The 21,515-nt window shown below is 36.1% G+C and overlaps 2 protein-coding genes across 2 annotated transcripts in view; both read left to right on the forward strand.

The window, feature by feature from the left end:
• The first annotated feature begins 1,095 nt into the window (after nucleotides 1-1,095).
• LOC129219789 (sperm acrosomal protein FSA-ACR.1-like) lies at nucleotides 1,096-1,608 on the forward strand. Its single transcript, XM_054854088.1, has one exon. It carries the CDS (start codon nucleotides 1,096-1,098, stop codon nucleotides 1,606-1,608), a length of 513 nt encoding a protein of 170 aa, XP_054710063.1.
• Nucleotides 1,609-8,565: 6,957 nt separating this feature from the next.
• LOC129219792 (interferon regulatory factor 8-like) overlaps nucleotides 8,566-21,515 on the forward strand; it is a 34,149-nt gene continuing 21,199 nt past the window's right edge. Inside the window, exon 1 of the mRNA XM_054854094.1 lies at nucleotides 8,566-8,626. Coding sequence (XP_054710069.1) covers nucleotides 8,615-8,626 — 12 coding nt within the window. The 5' untranslated portion in view covers nucleotides 8,566-8,614. The remainder of the gene's footprint in view (nucleotides 8,627-21,515) is intronic.

The following is a 21,515-nucleotide window of genomic DNA, read 5'->3' on the forward strand; positions in this document are numbered from 1 at the left end:
AATTTGATTTTGTTCTTTTTATATTCTAATTTTAAGAACATTTTACCGAGCAAATTATCACAACGTGGAAGATTAAACTACCAATTTAACATAAGTTGGAACCGTAACATAGCCGCAGCAAATTGGCGAGAAATTTATGATCCATTATTTGTAAATATACAGGCGAACCAAATGACCTTTTAATTTTCTACTACCGGCAAAGCCGTGCAGGTAACATGGGCGAGCAAATAGCCATAACAAATTGGCGAGAAATTTATGATCCATTATTTGTAAATACACAGGCGAACCAAATAACCTTTTAATTTTCTACTTCGAACAGTAGCGTAACTAGGGGTTGGCAGAAGTGGCTCTCGCCAGGGGCGCAGCAGCCAGGGGGCGGCAGCCAGAGGGGCGGCATTTCGACTGATTAAAAAAAAAAAGTTTTTTTTTTTTTTGAAATCAATAATTACTTCATTTAAACGTGGTTAGGCTTAAGGGGAAAAAAAGGGTCAGGTTGGGTAATTCCGTGCATTGTGTACGGCATTATCCACCAGTGTACGGTACTTGCCTTCGGTACGGTATGTTTGCTACGGTATGTTTTATCTGAAAATGTTAGTTTTAAGCTTTTTAAACCATTCCAAAAAAATTTTTCCCTTTTTTTAAAACTAAAGAGTGTTATTATACAAAGAGATTAGATTTCATGCTATATTTTAAACATACCCCACAAACGAGGTTTATGCTAAACCAACTCTCGAAGACCCAGTGTTGCTCATATTAGACAATTATTGTAGTCATATTTCCATCCCAGCTTAAGATTTCTGCCGAGAAAAGAATATAATCATGGTCAGCATACCTCCGCATACTTCCCATAAGCTTCAACCTCTCGATCGAACTTTCTACAAGTCACTAAAAAATAACTACTACATCGAGTGCGAAAAGTAGATAATCAACAATCTTCGTCGACGAATTACTGAATACGATGTTGTCAAAATATTTCAGGTTGCTTATGAAAAATCAGCTACAATGGCGAAAGCTACGAGGGGTTTTCAATGCACCGGAATTTACCCTTTTAATCCTTAAATACTCAGTGATGAGGACTTTGTTGTTGCCAAAGCCATGGAAGTCCCACAGCCTGGGCAATCAGAAGAAGCTTTCCACAGTGCCCAAACATCAGGAGAAGCTGACCACAGTACCCACACACCAGGAGAAGCTGACCACAGTACCCACACACCAGGAGAAGCTGCCCACAGTGCCCAAACATCAGAAGAAGCTGCTCACAGTGCCCAAACATTAGAAGAAGCTGCCCACAGTGCCCAAACGTCAGGAGAAGCTGCCCACAGTGCCCAGACATCAGGAGAAGCTGCCTACAGTGCCCAACCATCAGGAGAAGCTGCCTACAGTGCCCAAACATCAGGAGAAGCTGCTTACAGTGCCCAACCATCAGGAGAAGCTGCCTACAGTGCCCAACCATCAGGAGAAGCTGCTTACAGTGCCCAACCATCAGGAGAAGCTGCCTACAGTGCCCAACCATCAGGAGAAGCTGCCCACAGTGCCCAACCATCAGGAGAAGCTGTTTACAGTGCCCAACCATCAGGAGAAGCTGCCCACAGTGCCCAACCATCAGGATAAGCTGCCTACAGTGCCCAACCATCAGGAGAAGCTGACTACAGTGCCCAACCATCAGGACAAGCTGCCTACAGTGCCCAACCATCAGGAGAGGCTGCACACAGTGCCCAAAAATCAGGAGAATCTGTCTACAGTGTCAAGTAATCCGGAGAACGACCAGTCATAGATGAGTCTCCAAAAGAGTTGGATCTTTCACCCCTAAACCTGCCTCGAGCGTTGCCATCATTAACAAACAGGAAAAGACGTGCTCAATGCTCTTAAATTCTGAGTTCCACGCCTATAAAAAACAAGCTTTTGGATAAGTAGATACCAAAGAAGGGAATAACAACCACAAAGCAAAAGTTAAATGTCGATAAAGTTGAAAAGAAAAGTAAAATCACTTTTATATCTGGAAAAAAAAGGAATCCCCCCCCCAAAAAAAAAAAAGAAGAAGGAAAAATCTAGAGCAGTGCTTCTCAACCTTTTTTACTTTGCGGCACACTTAAGAAATTTCTAAATCAACGGGGCACACTGAACTTAATTTCGCAATGGTTACATAAAAATGTTTTTATCATTCACTAGTAAAAAGACGGGGCAGAGGGCATTTTTCATATGAATAAAACAATTCTATCTAACCTAGTGAATTTAATTTTATTTAGAAAGTAGAAATATTTTAGATGTCTTGAGGTTGATAATGAACAACAAAACTACCTATATCAGACTTTACAGAAAATTATGCTTGATATGTTTCAAAGTATTTCTGTCAAACATGTCATTAAAGTGCACACTGCAGTTAAACGACTTATCAAAAAATGTTTCAAGAAAAAAGCGAGCAAAAAATTAAAACCAAGCACCTAACTTCCGTTTAACACTAATGAGACACTTGAGCCTGCCTTGGATGTTCGACTCTATGGTGGAAAGAGCTACACGAAGTTCTTGATCCAGGCTCTTTAGAGATGATCTCTTGCTGATTAATAAGTGTGAGGGCTGAGAAGCTGAGTTTGCAAAGATATGTAGTGGAAAATGGTAGTAGCATATCAATAGCAAGACCAGAGATGGTGGGATATTCATTTTTAACCAGCAACCAAAATTCCTGAGGTCCATAAATTCTTCTCGCTCCTTCAAAGAAAGGTCTTTAACTTATCCATCATCCGCAGATGAAGAGAATGAATCTCGAATCCAGTCATACTGCTCTAAGTTAGTATTTTTGAAATAGTGCTTAATTTTGTCCTGAAGTATGACTAAATGTTCTACCACCTCATTTAGCAGCTTTTCGCCCATGCCATTTCCTTCACACACTTGTTGATGGTCCATATTTGCACATGTCTAATGACCCACGATCTACTTCTCTCCACAGCTGAATTTTTGATTTGAACCTATTTAGCTTAACCATCACACATGTAACCAAATTATCTAATTGTCCTTGCATTTAGCGAATCAATTCGTTAAGATGTTCAAAATTGTTAGCCATATACGCTAGTTTTGTCAGACAATATTTGACTTGGAATAAAATGGCGTTCTGCATTTCGTTTTTTAAAATTAAAAACTGTCGTTCCTCTTTCCGCAATCCAAAAATTCTTGATAGTACCTTACCACGTGAAAGTCAGCGAATCTCTGTATGTACAAGTCACAAAGTAAAGAGAAATTCGAGAATTTATTCGCCTCGATTTTATAAAATTCACGATTTTCATGACGTCAGCTAAAGCTGACTTCAGCTCATCTGGTAAGTTCTTTGCCATGAGAGATTCACGATGGAGGAAACAGTGTATGATTTGAACACTTGGGTTACGATTTTTCAGATTCGACAGGAACCGTATGATAGGTCCTGTCACTGCAGCAGCTCCGACGGTGCGAACACTTGTGCAATTTCGCCAAAGAATCCCGTTGCTTTTCAGATATTCATCTGTAACGCGGAATATCATCTCATCACCGGTTGCACGTGGAGGAAATTCTTTGCAGAAAAGATAGGGACCTTTAATGCTTCCCTCATCATCAGAGCGCACAATGGCTATGAATTGTGCACAGCTTCCGATGTCTGTTGATTCATCAACTTGAAATGCAAATTTTCCAGCTACTCGTAATTTCTTTACCAATGTTGCTTCTATGTCACCCGACATGTCATCAGTTCGTCTCCTGATAGTGTCTTCAGAAAGTGGCAATTGAACCACCTCTTCTGTTACGGGTTCTAGCATTTCCCGTACGATTTCTTCGCACGCTGGTGACATAAGCGTTTCACGGATAGTTTGTCGATTTTTCGTTTTGGCAATTAACCGTGCAACATTATAGGTAACCTCTTGAGCCCTTTCAGAAACTTTTGCGCTGGCTTTCATGAAAGAACTTTGCTTCGAGTTCTCTTTCTGCAATCGCTTGTAGTAAAAGATGTCTTTGCCCTGGTAAGAAGGATGTTTAGTAGACAGGTGACGTTTTAATTTGCTAGGGACCACCGCTTCATTTGAAAGTTTTTCCTATAAATAAGACACTCAGGTCTTGGTGATTTTACATCTCCGATCCACGAAAAACTGAACGCCAGGTATCCTTCCCTGGACTGCCTACTCAGCGACTTAGCCTTTTTTCTTGGAGGTCCTTTGTATCAGTACATTCAGTCGCAGATTTAGCAGCTGATGAGCCTTCTTTAACCAAGAATTTTTCCATATCACATTCGTAATTAAAGCGGAGACTTTGCGCCAATCCTAATAATACACTGAGCGTATGCAGACAAGCCAGAATGTCATTGCTGGTGAATTGAGCGTGAATAATTTGTGTCTAAAATGAGCCGAATTAATAATAATTTAGCCAATAGCAAACATTTTTGCTTATTTGCTTTTATAGATTAACAAAAAAAAATCTTCAAAAGCAATACATGTTTGATCATTGGCGCCAGCTGCAGTCTTCGCTTTACTCTCTGAATTGTTCAAACAGCAATTACCGAAAATATTCATTCGTCCTAGATTTTATTTTTTCAGTTTGATTTTTTTTTTTTTTTTTTTTTGTTTTGTTTTGTTTTGTTTTCTTTTAATTTTTATTTTACTAAGTCTCATAACCGAGCTTTGAGAAACTACGATCAAATGAAATTAGTATTGGAACTGGAAAAGAGGAAAACAAAAACTAAAGCTGCTCTTAAATTTTGGGTGGGAGGGCACAATCCATGCCTGGAGGAGGGGACGATACTCCCTTTAGCGAAAGAATTAGAAAACAATCTGTATAATTAGTTGATTTCGGGGAAATTAGAAAACGTTTTAAAAAACTGAAAGTAATTCGGATCAAGAAGTTTTAAAGAGGTGGGGCAGCTAATCCCGCATCTCCCATTGTTAGGTATGTTTGATTGCACACGATCAACAGGATGAATTGAGAAGTTACAGAACGATACAAACGCTATTCGGTCGTTACTTTAAAATAAAATACATCAAGGCTCTTTCTTTTTATATAACTATGAAAATTCTACGGCACACCGGGTTCCTTGTTGCGGCGCACCAGTGTGCCGCGACACACCGGTTGCGAAGCCCTGATCTAGAGACCTCCCAAATGAAGATTTCGATTGCTTAGTTTGTGGAGCGTCATACGCCAGCCGCCGTCGGAAGATAGGATCGAATGCCATAAATGCAGAGGATGGTTTAATGATGGATGCACCTACGGTTTGGGTACAGCAATAGGATTATACGAGTGCGACAGTTGCCGAAAATAATTTTCCATTCGTGCTTTTTAAGAATGAACATTTTTTTTAGTTCAATACTGACTTGTCGTCATTTCATTTCGCGGACGTTTCACTGTACGGTATTTCCCGACTATGTTGCATAATTCCGTTTACGCGACATTTTCATTTTTTAATTAAAAAAAAAAAAACCAAGGCTATTTGGAGCCAACTTTAAATGTAGCTCCAAATAGCCTTGTTTTTCATGTCGACAAATATTAGAGGTGAATATGAGATCAATACAGCCACTACTGCTCGAATATTAACACAGATAGATGACATTTAAAAAATGTGTACGGTATTTACCGACTCTCCCCTACATAACATCTACTGAGAAGGAACATTGGGCATCACTAAAAACAATTCTAAAATAAAAAAAAATGAGAAAAAAAATTACAATGCTGCTTCTTAGTTGTCGAATCAATTAGTCAAAACGTTCAAAAAAAAATTTTTTTTTCGGAAGTCACAATGACCTCCGGTGACTTTCCAGGTGGGCGACCCTGGGGGTTAGGGCGCAATTTCTTTAGTTCGCCGGGGGCGCTAGACTCCATAGTTACACTACTGACTACGAAGAACATTTTACCGAGCAAATTATCACATCGAAGAAGATTAAATTACCAAATTATCATAACGTGGAACCGTAACATGGGCGAGAAAATAGCCACAGCAAACTGACGAGAAATTCATAATCCATTATTTGTAAGTATATAGGCGAACCAAATGACATTTTAATTTTCTACTACGGGCAAAGCCGTGCGGGTAACATGGGCGAGCAAATAGCCATAACAAATTGGTGAGAAATTCATCATCCATTATTTGTAAATATACAGGCGAACCATATGACCTTTTAATTTTCTACTACGGGCAAAGCCGCACGGATACCACTAGTTTAAAATAAAGTAATAACCCCTTAATATTCATAAGTAACAAAAACAACTTTCCCCAAAATGTTTAAAAAGAAAGTAATTGAAAATTGTCTGGAAAATGGACCTAGTGTTATAGTTGAAAATTCTCTGGAAAGTGGACCTAGTTGTATTCGCAACTCCAACAAAGTATAGGGGGCGCTGAATGGACACACACTGAGCCCTCCAACTTCTCTCTGATAGAGTGCAACGGAGGAACATTAGGGATCTAATGACTCACCTACTTGAAAACGAAGAAGCATATTAAGACGCAGGGTAGTGGAACTTTAAGCACCAGTCCCCAGACGGAGAGGCATTCCACATGTTGCAAGACGAAGCTAACCTAGTCAAAAAAATAAATAAATAAATAAAAAGACAAAAAATAAGTAACAGTAAGAAGCTGGTTGGGGGGCGAGGTATATTCTAACATGCACGCATGTTTTCAGATTTACAGGTCGCCCTAAGGGACCAGGGGAAGGGTCAAATACTAATCAGTTTTCTCTTATCATTCTAGGACGACAAAAGACCCGGCCTTGACAAGACCGGGGGGAGATCAGGTCAAAGAGCTTTCCCCCTAACTTAAAGAGAAAATATCACCCTACATAAATAGTAGGGTAGGAGGAGGTCTGTCCTTCCCATCAGGTCGGGTCCAGGCAGACTCCTCAACGCCATAGTCAGTTACTTTATTCTATCACTCCCATTCCAATAGTCAATCCCAAGACCTGAAATCTCCCGAGGGGGCAAGATGGGGGTGTCGTGACGACAAGGACGCAAGATTCATGAGGGTGAGTCCCTTACACAAGATTCATGAGGGTGAGTCCCTTACAAACGATTCATGAGGGTGAGTCCCTCACCTCGAGACAAAAGCAGCCCTGGGGGTAAAAAAAAAATTAAAATCTTTAAAAATAACCAAAAATATAGATGTTGTGCTGTGACGTGATGTATAAGTGTATGTCTTGTAAGTGTATGTGTTGTAAATGTAATTAAAAAAAAAAACCCAGACACTGCAAATGTAATCAGCTTCCAAGCCATAAGGAGTCTCGAGGTCAACAATGGAAGCAACGTTCCACCCCCATTGTACCCCCCCTCGAATACCCCATTTAATAGAAGTAATTTCCATTGCAGATATTGCGTGATATCTCATTTTAAGCCGAGACATGAAATGGATCGGTGGGAATCACAACTACGGCAGATGAACTAATATCTTTTTCTTCCACAGCAATTAATAATTTTTTTCTATTACAGAGAGGACACCCAAGAAATCGAGACAGATTGATATCTGTACTCCACATGGACGAGGTGTCCTAGTGCATGTTTATGCCGTAGTAAATAAAATGCAGTAGTATATTTATGCAGTAGTGCATCATATGTCTAACCCCATTCCCTTACAGGGAACCATGGCACACCAACGAGGTACGGGGAGACATACCGTATCTCATGGTGAGCAAGGTTGAAACATTAAGGGGTAAAATCCCAGCTGGGTTGACGCCCAGCACGGGGACCTTCCCCGAGGCAATAAGCATCAAGCGCGTCCGTAGCAAGATACGACTATCGACCGCCGCACCCAGCCGTGCGGGGGGCCCGCTACGCGGACCCCCCGGGCGGTGGAACCTAAGGCTTACGGCTAAGAGGTGGGGTGTGTGCGGAGAAAGGTCTAATGGCGGATGAAAAAAGTAAAACAAACAAAGCCATAACTTATAATTTGCTTTGTTGCTTAGTGAATGACAGTAATTTTTCATCGTGTTTGTGAGAACCTTTCTTTTTTATTCTTCTGTAATTACACTATACCACAGCCTGTTTGAAGCCTGTAATTTACCCCAAAGAAAACATTATTTTTATTACTATTATTGTTATTATTATTATTATTATTGTTATTATTATTATTTTCTTTCTCCCTTCAACTTTCATTGTCTGCTTTTATTTCTGTTGTTATTACCATTATTTCTTTCTTTCTTTAAATAATTTCAACATTAATTTTGATTTTTCACATGCATTAGAATTTTAAAAATGCGAAAGTTAAAATTTTCCAAGTAGGGGCAAAGCTGCGATGTTGTAGGGGATACTCCTTTAATAGAAATTATTACTAAAACGCAACTGACAGCTACACAAGGAAAAACTTCCTGACATATTTTTTAAGCAGAAAAATATCGGCAGAAATTTTTGCAGGAAAATCTCAAGAAAAGTCTTTCTTCTTTCTAAGAAAAATTATCTGGAAGTCCCGCGTTTTTAATAGTGTAAAAGATATTCACTACACTATATTGGATAAGGTGACACCACCGACTGCAATACGAACTCCGCGCGGTAAAATAAAATCCCTATAGGGAATACAGGACAACGAGTTGGCGCTCAGCTGAATTCGAACGGACATTCTACGCGAGTTGATAGAAAGAAGAACTGGCAAAAAATTCTGCAAGTAGCTAACTGATATCTTCTTCGCCAAATGACAAGACAGGTCAGTCTGAAATTTAATTTTCGTTCTAAAGTTTACGAAATTAATTTTTTTGCGGTGAAATTATTTGAAGAATTTAGATAATTTTAAATAGTTTATATAAAATATTGTATGATGTTAAATTCAGATAATGCAAGATGTTTTGATTTTTTATAGCACGGGAAAAAATTGTGGAAGCTACTAACTATAGGTTTTCTTCGCCAACTGACACGACACGTCAATCTGAAATTTAGTTTTCCTTCTAATGTTGCACTATTGATTTTTTTTTTTTTTTGCGGTGGATTCATTAGATAATTTTCAATAGCTTATGTCTAATACCAGATGCTAGATTCAACTAGATGTTTTGTTTTTTATTGCACGCAAAATTTTCCAACGAGATGATCGTCAAATGACACAAGTCCGTTCAAAATTCAATTTTCGTTCTTCAGTTGAAATAATAATAATAATAATTATTATTTTTTTTTTTACGGTGATTTAATTTGAGGCATATAGATATTTTAAATAGTTTGTGTATAACTCCATTTGATAGATAACTTAAATAACATTAGATGTTTTGGTTTCTTTCTGTCTTACTTTCCTTTTTTTTTTTTTTTTTTTTGTTTGTTTGTTTGTTTGTTTGTTAACTCTGTAAGTAGCTGTTTTGAGATTTTCTTCGTCAACTGACACGATAAATCAGTCTGAAAATTTAATTTCGTTCTAACGCTGAAACGATTAAATTTTCTTACAAAGAGTTAATTTGAAGAGTGAAGTATAGTTTTAAATAGAGTAATTTTAAATAGTTGATGCCTAATATAGTGTGCTGGATGATTTGAATAATGCTAGGCGTTTTAAACTTTTACTGCACGCAAAACTTTCAAAAAAAAAAAAAAAAACGTCTTATATAATAAATCGATGTTCATCGTCAATGATTGTTTTATGACACGTTAGGTCAGTCAGAAGTTTAATTTTCCCTCATAGGTTGAAGTAATTAAATCCTCTCGCAGTGAAGTATGTAATTTGAAGAATATAGATAATTTTTAAATTGCTTACATACAATACCATATGCTAGATAATTTAGATAATACTAAATGTTTTGATTTTTTATTGCATCTAAAATTTTTGGAAAAAGTAGTAAAAAATTTTAAATAATTAAATTATACGGTGACTACTGAAACTATCTCATTGAGGGTTTTTTCGTCAGATGAGGCGACAGATCAGTCATAAGTTTAATTCTTTTCTAAAGTTGAAGTAATTGAATTTTCTATCAGTGAAATTTTTTGAAGAATATATATTCTAAGTAATCCGACATAAGCTATATTTAATAACATGTGCTTAATTATTTAGGTATTTTGATGTGTTTATATCTTTTATTGCATCTAATGTCCAATCACGGATTGCATGGAATTTTCAAACGTCCAGATAAGACGAATCTATGAATAAATGGAAAATGGGAAAATAAAAATTTGATGCGCGTATTCCGCTCATATGAATGGGACTCTGCTTCTGCAAAACCTGACGTCGGTAAAAAAAATAATAGATTCGTCCATTTCCGGCTGTAAAGCGGATGTTTGTCTTTCCATACAATCCGTGGTCAGACAGTAACATTTTTGATCAAAGTGATTAAAAATAATAATAAATAACTAAATTGGTCTATGATTATTGAAATAGTTTAATAACAAGTGCTCTTTGATTTGTATTTATTTACCTTCTGCATATATTATGTAAAATTCAAAAGAACTCATAAAAAAAAAACCTTAAATGACCATATTTTCTGAAAACTCATTTGCCCAATTTAATTGTATTAATGCATTAAATAATGTAAAGAAGATTTTCATATTATAAAAAACTAGAAGTTCTCAGCATAACTTGTACTTATCAATTAATCTATGTCGCTACCTGTGTAATACATACACGGATCCCCCCCCCCCCCCCAAAAAAGCAATATCACACCTTTTATACCTAGAAGATCCCAAAAATGAAAATCCCGTCCAGAAAAGAGCAAAATACCAAACTAAGAAGAGCAAAATACTAAACAAATGCTTATTATCACAAAATCCCATCAGAGGCTGTACATAAATTATTTTTTCATCATTTTTTTTATCCCTCCCCCTTGTCACAACACAAACTATCATAATTTCACGAACCCCCCTCCCACCTCAAAGCCTGAAATCATTTGTGGGCAGCCCCTATTGAATAAAATGAAAATGCCTGATATCACAACCGTTTATTGTAACCGTATTAACAAATGATAAAACCATTCCCTCTTTTAGAATGAAATTACATCAGCAGTTGACTCTACATTTGTTTCTATTAAAAACTTCTGTTGAAATTATTTTTCTGATTTTGAATACGTATCTGTATTTTTGAACTGATAAGTAGACAGAGGAAATCCCCCTCCCCTAAAAAAAGTCAAGCTGTTTGCAATTTTTCCCTCTTTGTCCTTGGTTATTTTTTGTTATTGTTCTCAAACTACTATTTTTTAAAATTCATTTACAAATTAATTTTTAATTATATTTATTTTTTTTATAAATGTATTTCGTATTTATGTTATTATTATTAATAATAATTTTTAATGTGAAGTAAAATTTGTGCTAAGTAAAATATGTCGTCCAAATAAAAATTAATTTGTAAACAAATGTTTCCGAGAAAGTTTAAAGAGGATGTTCAACCGGCTGTCCCCTAGTTCTGAGTTCAATGCCTTACCGATCGGGTCACCACGACCCCTAAGAATACTATACAATGCGAGGGTACTCTTGTACGTCCTGAGTCAATCTTGCAATGATTGTCTTTACCATCCCCCAGAAGCGATGGTTTAGCCACCGCAAATATTATATAGTGCCCCCCTCCCCCCCAAAAAAAAAAAAACACGACCCCGTAAAACAACCTTCCTGAAAATTACAATGGCGTAGTCTACGCCATGACTCCCTTGTGGGTGCCTCTGTTTTAACCAAGCTCCCCTCCCCCCCCCCCCCCCAGTTATCTGTGTCTAGAAATCAAAAAATTCTAGCTAGTTTTGAGATTTTCAATATTGAATAAATAACAAGCATTTAACATCGGTCAATTTAATGAAAAAGAACTTCCTGTTTTAGTAATTGGAACTTATTCAAACGCAGCTACAAAGAAACACTGCTACGTATTTTCTTAACCAAAGAAATAATTGTAAAAATAAATAATAAAATAAAGAATAATAAATAAAAAAATTTAAAAATTAATTTGAATCTTCACATTTTGAATTCAAATTATGTTTTTCGCAATCACGAGTGTGTGTATGTAGGCGTGTGTGTTTGTGTGTGGGGGTATGTGTTTGTGTGTACGGGTTATGTGTATGTGTGTGTAGGCATGTGTGTTTGTGTCTGTGTGCTGGCATACGTTTGTGGGTAGTTGTGTGTATGAATGTGTGTGGGGGGGGGGTATGTGTATGTGTGTGTAGGCATATGTGTTTGTGTCTGTGTACAGGCATGAATGTGTGGGTAGTTGTGTGTATGTGTGGGTGTCTGTATGTATGCGTGTGTGTGGGTAGGTGTATGTGTGTGTAGGTGTATGTGTGTGTAGGTGTATGTGTGTGTATGTGTTTGTGTGTGTATGTGTTTGTGTGTGTATGTGTTTGTGTGTGTATGTGTTTGTGTGTGTGTATGTGTTTGTGTGTGTATGTGTTTGTGTGTGTGTGTGTAGTTGTGTATGTATGCGCGTGTGTGTAGGACATGGATGCAACCTGGAGATGGCTTTCGCTATAGGAGCACCATCGTGAGGAGCCCGTCGACGGTGCTGGTGCGGAGGGTGGCTGTGGGAAAAATCAAAGGAACGTCAAAAATAGTCAAGTGAGAACAATAAGCAATCGTCATTGCTCAATAAAGAAATAAGCATCTTTTCTTAACTAAATAACTATTCACTGACAGACAGTAAAGAAATAGTATTTGTTCTATCTCTCAATTTTCCGAATCGCCAGTCAAATTTAACTAGCTATGAAAATAATTTGGGAGGTCACAGTGAACTCTCGTGACCTCCCATTAGATCACCCAAACTTTTGATAAGTTTTTGAACATTGGCGTAAGCAAGGGTGCCGTCCCCACAAATACCATGAAGATCTCCCAAGAGCGAGAGCCCCCCCCCCCTCCCCGAATAAGGAGAAAACTATCTCTCAACTCCTTTCCCCCTAAAAATTTTCAATGGCGCAGTCAGCGCCATGACCACCCCTAGGTGGGTACCCCTGGCGCAAAACTTAGGGCTGTCGAGTCGGAGTGAAAGTGGCAACGAAGCTCTGACTCCGATTTCCGAAATTTTGCAGCTTTTGACTCCGACTTCGATTCTTCACTCTGAAAACAGTCCGACTCCGACTCCGATGCCGTGGCAAAAACACATAAAATTTTGATCCTTCGTTGTTCAGCATACGAAACCAAAACCAAAAAAGAGCGGCAAAAAAAAAGAGGAAGTAAACACGACTTTAATCGACCAATCACCAGCAAATAGGTTAGAGAATTACGCGTTTTTACCCGTCGATTGCGCAATTGCCGCTTTCCGATGCTCGCAGTTTTTCCTGGAGAAGGAACGAGTCTAACTGACCAATCACAAGCGTCGGGGGAAACTTACAAGGAAGTAGGGAAAATCATGAAGAGACATGGGGAAAATGCTACGGATCCCGCGCTTTGATTTGTAACTGGTTTCAAGAGCTTTTTCTCCGTTTGTGATTAATCTTTCTTTTTTCATCATGCAAAATAGTATCTATGATCGCTTCGATAAGTGGAGAAGAAGAAATTGTAAAATAAATGGTGGTAATACAACCGAACGTAAAGACCTGGAAATTCTTAAATTATTATGTTGTAATAAAAATCACAGAGAAAGCCACGCTTCAGAAATCCAAGTTTTATTTATTATTTCATTGTGTTAGAATGTTCTTGCGGCGCGAAATTCAAGTTCCCCTAAGGAAATACTGGCGGCGCGTTAATGACGCTGTAAGTATTTACATTTAATTCTCTAATGAACATTATTTTCAAGAGTTGCTACAAAGTGCATCATAGTAGAACGTCGATTCAGGGCGGCCGGATTTAGGGGAGGGCAGGCGGCGCTACTGCCCCGGGGCCGCCACAACAAAGGGATCCCCACAATAAAATTTTCGCAAAATATCCTAACTTTTACGGGTCAGCAAATTTTACGTTTTTTCTCCCCTATCAATAATAATTTTAAAAAAAATAAAAATAAAATAAATTGCAATAACTTCAGGATGTATTTACTATTAAAGTGCTGATAGGAAATATCGGATATATACATATATATCAAAATATTCGTATATATATCAAAGTATCGGATATTTTCGAAAATATGATGATCTTTTCGAACCCTGAATAGGGGCATCCACTCCTTCGTTGCCCCGGGGACTCCACACTTCCAAATCCGGCCCTGCGTCGATTATCTGTACCGGTTCTAGTTCCAATAATCAAACGTTCGGATATTCGGACAAGGAACTTAATGAATGCTACTACTGATTTCTGACCATTTTTAAATGGTTGAAATATACAGCGCGTCTCCGTTTAACCAGCAACACCTCTAGTTTCGCAACCGTCGTAGCCCTAGACACATACTTCCAGTTTCAAAATTTTTCAAAATGTTGTGCAAAGTGAAGATATGGGAGGGGGGGAGGAGAAGGAAAAAAACATGCACATGCTTCGTTTATTTCAATGCAACTCTGCTTAATTTAGAAGCTTAAGTAAAAAATGATTTTTTTTTTTTTTTTTTTTTCAAACTTTTGCAAGCACACTTATCTAGCAATCAATAATTTATTTTCAAAAATTAATATTACTGTCCACTTTAAAAGGAAATAAATAAAAAGTAACAAAAAAATCTTGTTTTAAAAAATCCTATACATTATAAACTTGTTTACTTTTTTAAAATGTTCTTTGCTAAATGACCAAGGTATAATCAACCCAACCAATCCGTGCATTCATTTGATTATGTATTTGATGGAAGATCAAACCACAGTCATTTACGTTAAGAATCAGGAATATTCTTTCATGTAGAGGAATGTGGGGCAAACTGAAATAGTGAAATATTTACTTTGCTCATAGTTCCACCAATCTGGTATTATTTTGCCTATGTAGTGACACAGGTATTGTATTTCAATCAGGGGGAAAATGCCGCCGAAACTTAAAGCATGTGACAATATAGGCAGCTTTCAAAAATTGATTCTCATGTTGTAATATTTTTCATAAATCAAAAATTATTTTTGTTATTAAAAAATGGTAAATTTCTTGATATTAACAATTTAAACATCAATCGACATCATTGATCGTCAACATCTTCATCTTATATTCGATGCTGTATTTATTCAGTTAATATTAAGCTAAAGATATTTTATTTTAGCTCAGTATATATTTAAACTGAGCAAATACATAAAAAAAACGTATAGAACGAAAAGATAGCATTAATCAAAATTTTCAATACATTGTATCATATCCGCTAGATTTTAAAATCCTCTTATTAGATTTATGGGGAAAAAATGTTTTCAATAAAAATTGAAAAATTTTAAAAATATATTTTATGTTACATACATGATCAAGTAAACATCTACTATTGGCACTCAACAATTTACGAGCTTATAAGATAAAATTATTATAATCAAAGTGGTTAAAATCATCAGTGTTAAAACAAAGTAAATATAAATATAATAAATTTTAATTTTATCTATCTAGTGGCTCATTATTAAAACCCGAAAAAACTACGCTAAATACTTTTGTTAAATTTTCCCATCCACTATTACAGAAGCATTCACGCACTTTGTAATGCAATGGCTGTTACACAATTAAAATGATTCTAAAATATTCAGAATTGAATATGAAATGTTTTCAGCATAAAAATAGAAATTTACATGGGGAGTATTTAAAAAATACATCACTATCTGCAACTAATAGTTATCAATTATTATGCCAAAAAAAGTGCAATGTTTGAAAAAATTAAAATTTTTCTGTTTGTTTTTAGTCTTTCGGCGACATTCGTTGAAAACTATCTACAATGTAGAAATTCTTAAAATATTTCTTTCACCGTAAAATTGCAATTTGCAAGAAAGTGCGAATCATTGACAGCTTGAAAAAGAGACCTAATTCTAAGTCTGTAATTAATTTTAATCTATCACATTTATCTGTGTCTTTAATAAATTTGTGTATGATAAAAGCCACGAATTACTTTATTTTAGAAACATTCTCTCAATCTTTAGCGTAAATAATTTAATCACTTACCTGCTTTTTTGTTGGAATAAAGTTATTTCATCCATTATGCCTTATTAAAATTCTTCAAGGATTTGTTTTTCATTTTTCTTCCTCATAATAATACAGGGACAATTCCACAGGAAAGGGGGAAAAGTGGCAGAATTTAAAAATAATCTTTTTCTCAAAAATTTGGTATCAATGGAAAGATAATTATCTGAAGTGTATGGAAATAACAAAAATATGCAGCAAAAGCAAAATTAATTAGAGTTCTGAGGCTTCAAGTCAGGTTGTTATGACCACGTTCTTACGAGTAACTTTTTTTATACGACTTGAGAATAGCTGTTTGATACTTACATTGTCGCTTTTTTTCAAATATTCTCTTTAAAATATGTTTCTTAGAACTCTCTAGGAGAGTTATATACAAAAAAATTGCACTTTAACTGTAAAAGTTAATTTTTAGGGATTTTTTCATGTAAGACATTTTTGTAATTCTACGTCCGACACCAAATTGGCTGAAAGTTTATATTGTGTAAAACTAAGTGGAGATTTTTACAAAATATTTTGTCTGCAAATAAAGATTTTATATGCAATTAAAAATAATCATTTAAATTAAATTTCAAAAAACTATTTATGCTTAAATAATTGGTCAGAAAAAATTCTACGTCCGACACCAATTTTTTCCTAACTGAAACTAGGTTTATAAGTATACGAAAATTCCTGGTTGAATTAAATAATTCACACATGCTATGCATGCCTTATTATGTATTTATATTTTACATAATATAAATTTAAAGAACATATACACAATATTTTGACTGGGGAAAATATCTGAAGATAAGAAATGAGTCTCATATGTTTATCAATAGCGATTAACGTAGGAATGTATAAAATTATGAATATTTAAGAAGCATTAGGGGTCTCAGTTCAAAAATAAAACTCCTCCCTTCCCCAGTTTTCACTTAAAACTCTCAGGTATTTTTGGTGAACTCACAACAACCCCTGTGCCTCAAAATGCTCAGTTTCGTTTTCAACAATTTGTAACCAACATCCAAATTTCTTATTATTTGTTAATAACTTAGATTTTTCTTCATTAAAATTCTATAAATCAATCTTCATTTCTTTTCACCCTAGAGATTGAGTTTTTTGTTGTTCACATAGATTGTAAAAAAAAAAAAAAAACTTGACAAAATGCGTCTAATCTCTCTTCTCGTTATAGTATTTTCCTTATTTTATGAGTGAAGACTTAAAATACAAATTTCCTGGAATGGTTTCCAGATATTGATACATTAGGGGTGTCCATCTCCCCAAAAGCAATGGGATCCCCCCTGCCCCCCCCCCAAAAAAAATCCCTCAAGAACACCCAGAAGAATAATATTTTGTCAGAAAAACAAAGAAATGTCTTGAAAGACATTCCCTGTAAACAAGTTCTCTGGCATCACTTGGGCCATGACCCCCCCCCCTCCCTACATTCTTTTTGCATAAAATTTTTAGTTTTCAAATTATTTCAATTTTAAGAAAATTATTTGATTTTTCACAAAAAATGGAGTCCTGAGAAAAATTCTGCACAGACCACTGTTATGCATATTTTCCCCTTTTTTATGCTTTAAAATACCATAATATATAATTCTATAAACAAATTAAGAGTTAAACAGCTTTTTAAGATGTTTGTTTCATGTCGAATGTTGTCTGATTTGCACATCCTACGTCCGACACCAACTATTCTACGTCCGACACAAAGGAAAAAAAAATTGTGCTATTTATCCGTGAATTAATTTGGTAAAAAAGGAAAAATTATTCATATTTCATCTTTACTTTTAAACATTCAAGTAGTCAAAAAATCTGAAAAGAGTTCATTGAGCAGAAACTTGGGTTTTTTCAACTTAAGTCAATTTTCAGTTCCCCTTTCATCTACGTCCGACACCATGAAGTTTTTTATTTTTAATATTTATAGTTCGAATTATTTTCAGAAATTCTATAAATTTTTATATTGTTCCTACATATATAAGTATTGAGAAAAAAAATTGGCTCAGTTCATCAATTTTAACTCTGAAAAATATGAACCTTTATTGGTAAATTTCGTGCAAATTCTACGTCTGACACTGTGGAATTGCCCACAGTGTTTCTAAAATACCGTTATATTTGTATAACTAACTTAACGATAAAAAATGAGTTCTAAGTCCACGAATTGCACTTCGATGTCAACTAACATTAGTGGGGAAAATAGCGCAGATTTGAAATTTGGTCCGAGATTGGCCCACGCGTCGTTAAGTGTTAAGAACTTTAAATAGCCAAGTAAGGACTTTGACTCTGCTTTTCGGTAGTACAGTAAAATCTGTAAAGTTGACCACCCTTGTAAGTTGACCACCTGTCTAAGTTGACCGCTTTTTCCAGGCACGGAATTAGCCCTTATCATATAAATCAACCTCTGTAAGTTGACCACCTGTTTAAGTGGACCACTAAAGTAGTGCACCGCAGGTGGTCAACTTACACAGTACGTCACAATGAGAAGAGATAATTCCTTCTCTAAGGTACGTCATGCCTCATTTTAGGTTTGCAGTCCTATGGCTTTAGGGGCCATGGTGGCCTGATCTGTAAGGCAGCGGACTTGTGATCGGAGGGTCCCGGGTTCGATCTTAGATGGTCGAAGATCCACTGTCTTCATTAATGGTGACTGGGGGACGTTAAATATGCTCGTAGACACAAAGTCCTCCAAGTGAAACGATACTTCTGGGGATGCTGGACCAGGGATTGATCGGCTTCTGATCTAGATCGAAAAATCAGAGCTGTCCTCAGCGTCCCATCCAACTGGTTAAATTATAAAGAGTGATAGGTACGGGGGGGCCCTGCGTGTGGTACGGGGGAAAAGTGAAGAGCCCTACGGCTTTCTCTCACAGGAGGTTCCGGACGTACCCACAAAAAAAAAAAAAAGATTCTGGATCGTCTTTATTGTTTCTCATTTACACCTTCTTTCGCACAGTTGCAATTTAGTCTCGAAAAAAAAATCACAATCGACCCCATTCCCTCCCCTGGCTAAAAAGCACAATACATCACATCTCGATTCATCAGAAAATGCTTCGCCGACAATCTTATTAAGACAAGGTCACAAAATTATCTGTGGATACTAGATTTGTTACAATGTTTTCTTCCGTTCGAATTCATTGAATCTGCTCCTCTGAAACGCGAAAATAACGTCGGGGATTACGGAACTAAAGCGTAGGGAAAAAACGCTTTCCCACCAATCGCGATCTCTTTGCGGCTTATCTCTTCCGTTAGGAAATAAAAAGAAACAAAAATGTTTTCAAAGAGCTTTTTATTAAAACATAAAGATGTGTTCCAAGCTTGAGTGCGACACTGCGGTGAGTAATAATTTTTAATTCCATTGTTTTAAAAGTATTTTTTTCTGAAAGAACATGCCTAAAAAAAGAGGATCTAACCATTTTTCAAATAATTTGTTTAAGTTTAATATTTTTAAAAAAATACTTAAATCGGTGATCTTTCATTGTTTACATTTCTTTGTGCATTTCTTGCCGATGACATCACAAATGATGAAATGCCATTCTGTGTTGCCATTCACAGAGCAAAATATTTAATCCGCATCTTTACTCACGTGTATTGGCAACGGTATGGTTGATAGCAAGCGTAGAGCGCAATTGTAATTCGCTTCTTGATTATCATAACGTGGAAACGCGGTACAAAGATGCGCCAAAAATCATCATTTGTGACGTGATCTAGACCACGCCTTGTTTGAAAAATCGGACATTAAAAAAAATAATTAAAAAATAACTGTTGGGAAAATGAAAGAATTTTCTGGGTCCACGTTATTTATTTATTTATTTTGCTTATTCTATCAATTTCAGTAAAAGTACTACTTTTGACTGAAGGAAACAACCCCATTCAGCGGTTTCTTGAAAATAATAATGCGAAATTTGAAAAATTTGTTTTTGAATATGCTACTTAAAAATGTGTACAGCAGAACTTCGTTTTTTCCGGATCGCCGGTTAATCCAAAAGAAATGTTTAAACTATAATAAAAGATATTTTTTCTAAAATAATAATTCTAAGCTATGATAGCAAGAACGAAAACATTCGCTTTGTATTTTGCTTAGATGTACAACTCATGCACAGATAGTTGGAGCTTTTGACGTTTTAAACTTGTGCTCTCTAAAACGGATTGTATTTATATATATAGTTGTTCATTTTATTAATATACTAGTGGTACCCGCACGGCTTTGCCCGTAATAGAAAAATTAAAAGGTCTTTTGGTTCGCCTGTATATTTACAAATAATGAATGGTGAATTTTCCCGCCAATTGGCTTGTACCCATGTTACGGTTCCGCGTTATGATAATTTCGAATTTCGCCAATTCATTTGTAATTTACTCGTCCATCTTATGAAAATTTTGTTCTTAAAATTGGAATAGAAAAATAACCACATCGAATTTTCGAAAAATCGCTTCGAGGTGCACACCCTCATGCTACAGACTAACTTTGTGCCAAATTTCATGAAAATCGGCCAAATGGTCTAGGCGCTATGCGCGTCACAGAGATCCTGACACACGGAGAGACTTCCAGCTTTATTATCAGTAAAGATTTCATGAAAATCGGCCGAACGGTCTATTCGCTATGCGCGTCACAGAGATCCTTTCCTTATAGACAGAGAGACTTTCAGCTTTATTATTAGTGAAGAAAATAAAAGGGTCCTGTGTGTTATCTTAAATGACATAGCAATATATCATGTTAAAAATAAACTGCTGTAAATTAATATTTTTTTTTTTGTTGTTTTTTGTTTTAATAATTTTCTTTACTAATAATAAAGCAGAAAGTCTCTCTGTCGGGATCTCTGTCTGTCAGGATCTCTCTCTGTCCGGACCTCTGTCTATTAGGATCTCTGTGACGCGCATAGCGCCTAGACCGTTCGGCCGATTTTCATGAAATTTGGCACAAAGTTAGTTTGTAGCATGGGGGTGTGCACCTCGAAACGATTTTTCAAAAATTCAGTTGTGGTTATTTTTCTATTCCAATTTTAAGAACAAAACTATCATAAGATGGACGAGTAAATTACGAAATTATCATAACGTGGAACTGTAACATGGGTACAAGACAATTGGCGAGAAAATTCACCATACATTATTTAAATGTACAGGCGAACCAAAAGACCTTTTAATTTTTCTATTACGGGCAAAGCCGTGCGGGTACCACTAGTTAATAATAACTGGATAATGAAAGCAAGATGCATAAACAGTGGCGTCACTACAAGAAGGGGGGGGGGGTCCGCCGTGGGTGTCACCCGTCTGGGGGGGTTACACCCAAAGTGGAATTGCAAGATTTTGAAAAATATGAAGCTAAAATAAATTTTTAAAACTACAAATTAAAAAATTTTCTGCTGTGCAACCCCCCGGACCCCATTTGTATTTGTATTTTGGACATTAGCAGACTTAAAGTTTCGTTTTAACACAAATGTAGTTCATTCCTGAAAATTGCACGAATTTCCTGTTTTTAAATAATTTCTTTTTTCTTTTGCTTTTGTAGGGGGAGGGGGAGATGGACACCAAAAATTACCGCCCCGGGTGTCAGTCTTGCTAGGTACGCCATTGGTTAAATTATGCATGAAAGTTTAATGAGCAGGAAAAAAAAATAAACAACCTAGAAACACTTCTTTAATTATTTTTACTTGAACTCCATAAAAAATATTTTTCCATTTTTTTTCTTTCCTTTTCAT

This window comes from Uloborus diversus, chromosome 4 (assembly GCF_026930045.1).
Source record: "Uloborus diversus isolate 005 chromosome 4, Udiv.v.3.1, whole genome shotgun sequence".
Lineage (NCBI taxonomy): Eukaryota > Metazoa > Arthropoda > Arachnida > Araneae > Uloboridae > Uloborus > Uloborus diversus.